At 35.7% G+C, this 2,920-nt stretch overlaps 1 protein-coding gene across 1 annotated transcript in view; it reads right to left on the minus strand.

Moving 5' to 3' along the window:
• The window catches only part of LOC144222341 (cysteine-rich secretory protein 3-like), a 15,969-nt gene extending 14,811 nt beyond the window's left edge, over positions 1-1,158 (minus strand). The window contains exon 1 of the mRNA XM_077752830.1: positions 1,002-1,158. Coding sequence (XP_077608956.1) covers positions 1,002-1,070 — 69 coding nt within the window. The 5' untranslated portion in view covers positions 1,071-1,158. The remainder of the gene's footprint in view (positions 1-1,001) is intronic.
• Positions 1,159-2,920: the final 1,762 nt, after the last annotated feature.

A 2,920-nucleotide genomic window follows, 5' to 3' on the forward strand; every position in this document is an offset into this window, starting at 1 on the left:
TGTGAAGAAGTTTTATTAATTTGAGATTATATAATATATAAATATATTGTTAATTTAATGTGGAAAAGCCATTGTAATGAATTAAATAAAAGGAAATCAGAAGAGATCTTCGGACAGCTTTTAAACCTTAGATCATTGCTGTCAATAGAATTATAAGTACATTACCAAGCTTAATAAAATTTTTTTAAGTTTATTTATTTATTTTGAGAGAAAGAGACTGAGCGGAGGAGGGCCAACGAGAGAAGGAGATAGGAGAATCCTAAGCAGGCTCTGCACTGTCAGCACAGAGCCCAGTGCAGGGCTTTAACTCATGAACTGTGGTGAGATCATGATTTGATCTGAATCCAAGAGTTGGATACTTAACTGGCTGAGTCACCCAGGCACTCCCCAAAATTTTTTTAAGAGAAAGAGAGAGAAAGAGGGGGAGAGAGGGAGAGAGAGGAAGAATCTTAAGTAGCTTTCCACCCAACATGGAGCCCAGTGCAGGGCTCAATCTCATGACTGTGAAATGATCTGAGCTGAAATGAAAAGTCAGCCGCTTAACTGACTGAGCCACCTAGATGCCCTGTATCAAACATAATTTTAATTTCTGGGTGGCTACTTTGAAAAAGAAAAAAAAATAAAAAGATTAAATTGATATTTATAATATATTTATTTAAGTAACAGATTCAAAATATTATACTTTCATTGTGCAATCAATATTAAAATTATTAATGAAATATTTTAACTTTTTTTATGAAGTCTTGAATTCTCCATATATTTATGCAGATCTCAGTTCCAACCATCTGTATTTCCAATGTTCAATACCCTCATGTAGCTAGAGGCTACAGCTGGTCATCACAGCCTTAGAATTAATTGTGTTAAGTACTTGAGCAACTGATGAGTACTTTGTGATGTACCAGGCATTGTAGTACTTTTCACTCTTGCAAATTGATTTAATAGCTTGCTATTCCTCAGAGTTACTTCAGTTGTTCTGAAAATATTTGTAAGCTTGACCATACCTGTCCATTTGCAGGAAAGAATGGAAGCAACATAACAGCCAGGAACAGCAACTCCAGGAATAAGGCCATTGCTGGGGGAAAAAAAGAAAAAAAAAAAAACACACACACACAGAAAGGAAATAAAGACCTGCTGGAATGTTTAGTGCATGAACTTCTGAGAAATACAGGAAAAAACAAAACAAAACAATGTAATGATTTAGTTATTCCAAATTCATTAGTAATACAAGAGAAGATTTGTTACATTATGCTAATAGAATAATAATGGATTCGTTCAGAAGCAGCTCTCCAATAAGGATATAAAGAACAAAAGAAAATACTTGGTTGAAGCCTTTGAAGTGCACCTATATACCACCCAATTTTACCCTAGTTCCACACTCTTGTCTATGTAGCTCCTCTCTTCAGATTCTAGGAATGGCTTCTTCACGTTGCCCATTGAGGAGAAGTAATACCTCCCAACTGTTAGTAAAACTGGGATACCACTGGATTAGTTTTTACTGGTTTCCTTAAATCCTTCTTCATCCGTTATAAATATATCCTCATTAAGATCTCTTCAGATTACTAGTTATCATGTGCCATTTCTTTCCTGTTGTGAATCTGTCTCAGATACTTGACATTACTAGAAACCTAGGTAAATCCCTTGAGAAGTAAGTGCTTGTCTTTAATACTTTCAACTACACCCATGTAGCCAGTGTCCTTATTCATTTCCATTCAAACCTTTCACTATTACAATGTCTTGAATTCCAAAAAAAGCAATATTGTCCTTCTATATCTAAAGACAGAAGGTAGATTTATCACTTTTAAGATTAGATTACCAACGCAATCTGTACTGATACCCTTAATAGATTCACATCTTTTGTCTCACTAATTTAACTTCTTGGAATCATGAGGAAATAATAATATACACTGGAAAAACTTTAGACATACACTTTTATTACATTAATATTTATAAGGATAAAAGCATTACATGCTCAAGAGCAGGGAGATAAAATGTCCAAATAAATTAGAATACATCCTCTTGTTAGAGTATATTAGACATAACAGTTATATCACTGATGGTATTATAACAAAAGCAATGCTTATGCTTCAGAGTTAAAAAATGGTATACGGGAAATTCTTAGCTTCTGTTATGGATGGATGCTTGTGCCCTCCCAACATTCATATGTTGAAACCCTAGTCCCCAATGTGGCTATATTTGTATTTGGGTGTCTAAGGAAGTAGTTAAGATTAAATGAGATCATAAGAATGAACCCTGATCCAATGGGACTCGCGTCCATAGAAGGAGAGACGAGACAACAGAGAGTTCTCTCTCTCTCATTTCTTTCTCATATCCACACAAACAAGAAGATGCTATATGAAACCACAGTGAGAACGTAGCTGTCTGCAAGTCAAGAAGAGAAGTGTCACCAGAAATCAACTATACTGTCACCTCGGTCTCAGACATTGAACCTTCATAACTGTGAGAAAATAAATTTCTGTTGTTCAAGCTACCCAGCCTGTGGCATTTTGTTATGCAGCCCAGGAAATCTCACACACATTCATGTATTTGGTATTTGAGGGTTAGGTTATTTCTGAGTGAGTTTGAAGGTCCACAAAACGTGGTAATATAAAATCTTCTAGAGCTAAGATCTGCATTCAGGTGCTCATGTGTGAGCAAAGACACTGAGATGTCAGGTTACCTCTGACTCCCATCTAGCATCCGTATCTCAGTAAGCCTTGCTTTTCTCATGGATATATGACAAAAAGTATGTCATAGGTAATTTGGACCTGTTTTAAGGCAAGAGAAGTAATTTTATTGCATGGTCATATTGACAATCTTGGTATGTAGGGAGATTCGGGAATGCGTACATTATTACTCTCCTGAAGGACAGTAACAGAAATAGGACCTCATCCCTTCTGCAAAATAATGATCAGACAAAAAG

Source organism: Crocuta crocuta, unplaced genomic scaffold (genome assembly GCF_008692635.1).
Source record: "Crocuta crocuta isolate KB4526 unplaced genomic scaffold, BGI_CrCroc_1.0 scaffold291, whole genome shotgun sequence".
NCBI lineage: Eukaryota > Metazoa > Chordata > Mammalia > Carnivora > Hyaenidae > Crocuta > Crocuta crocuta.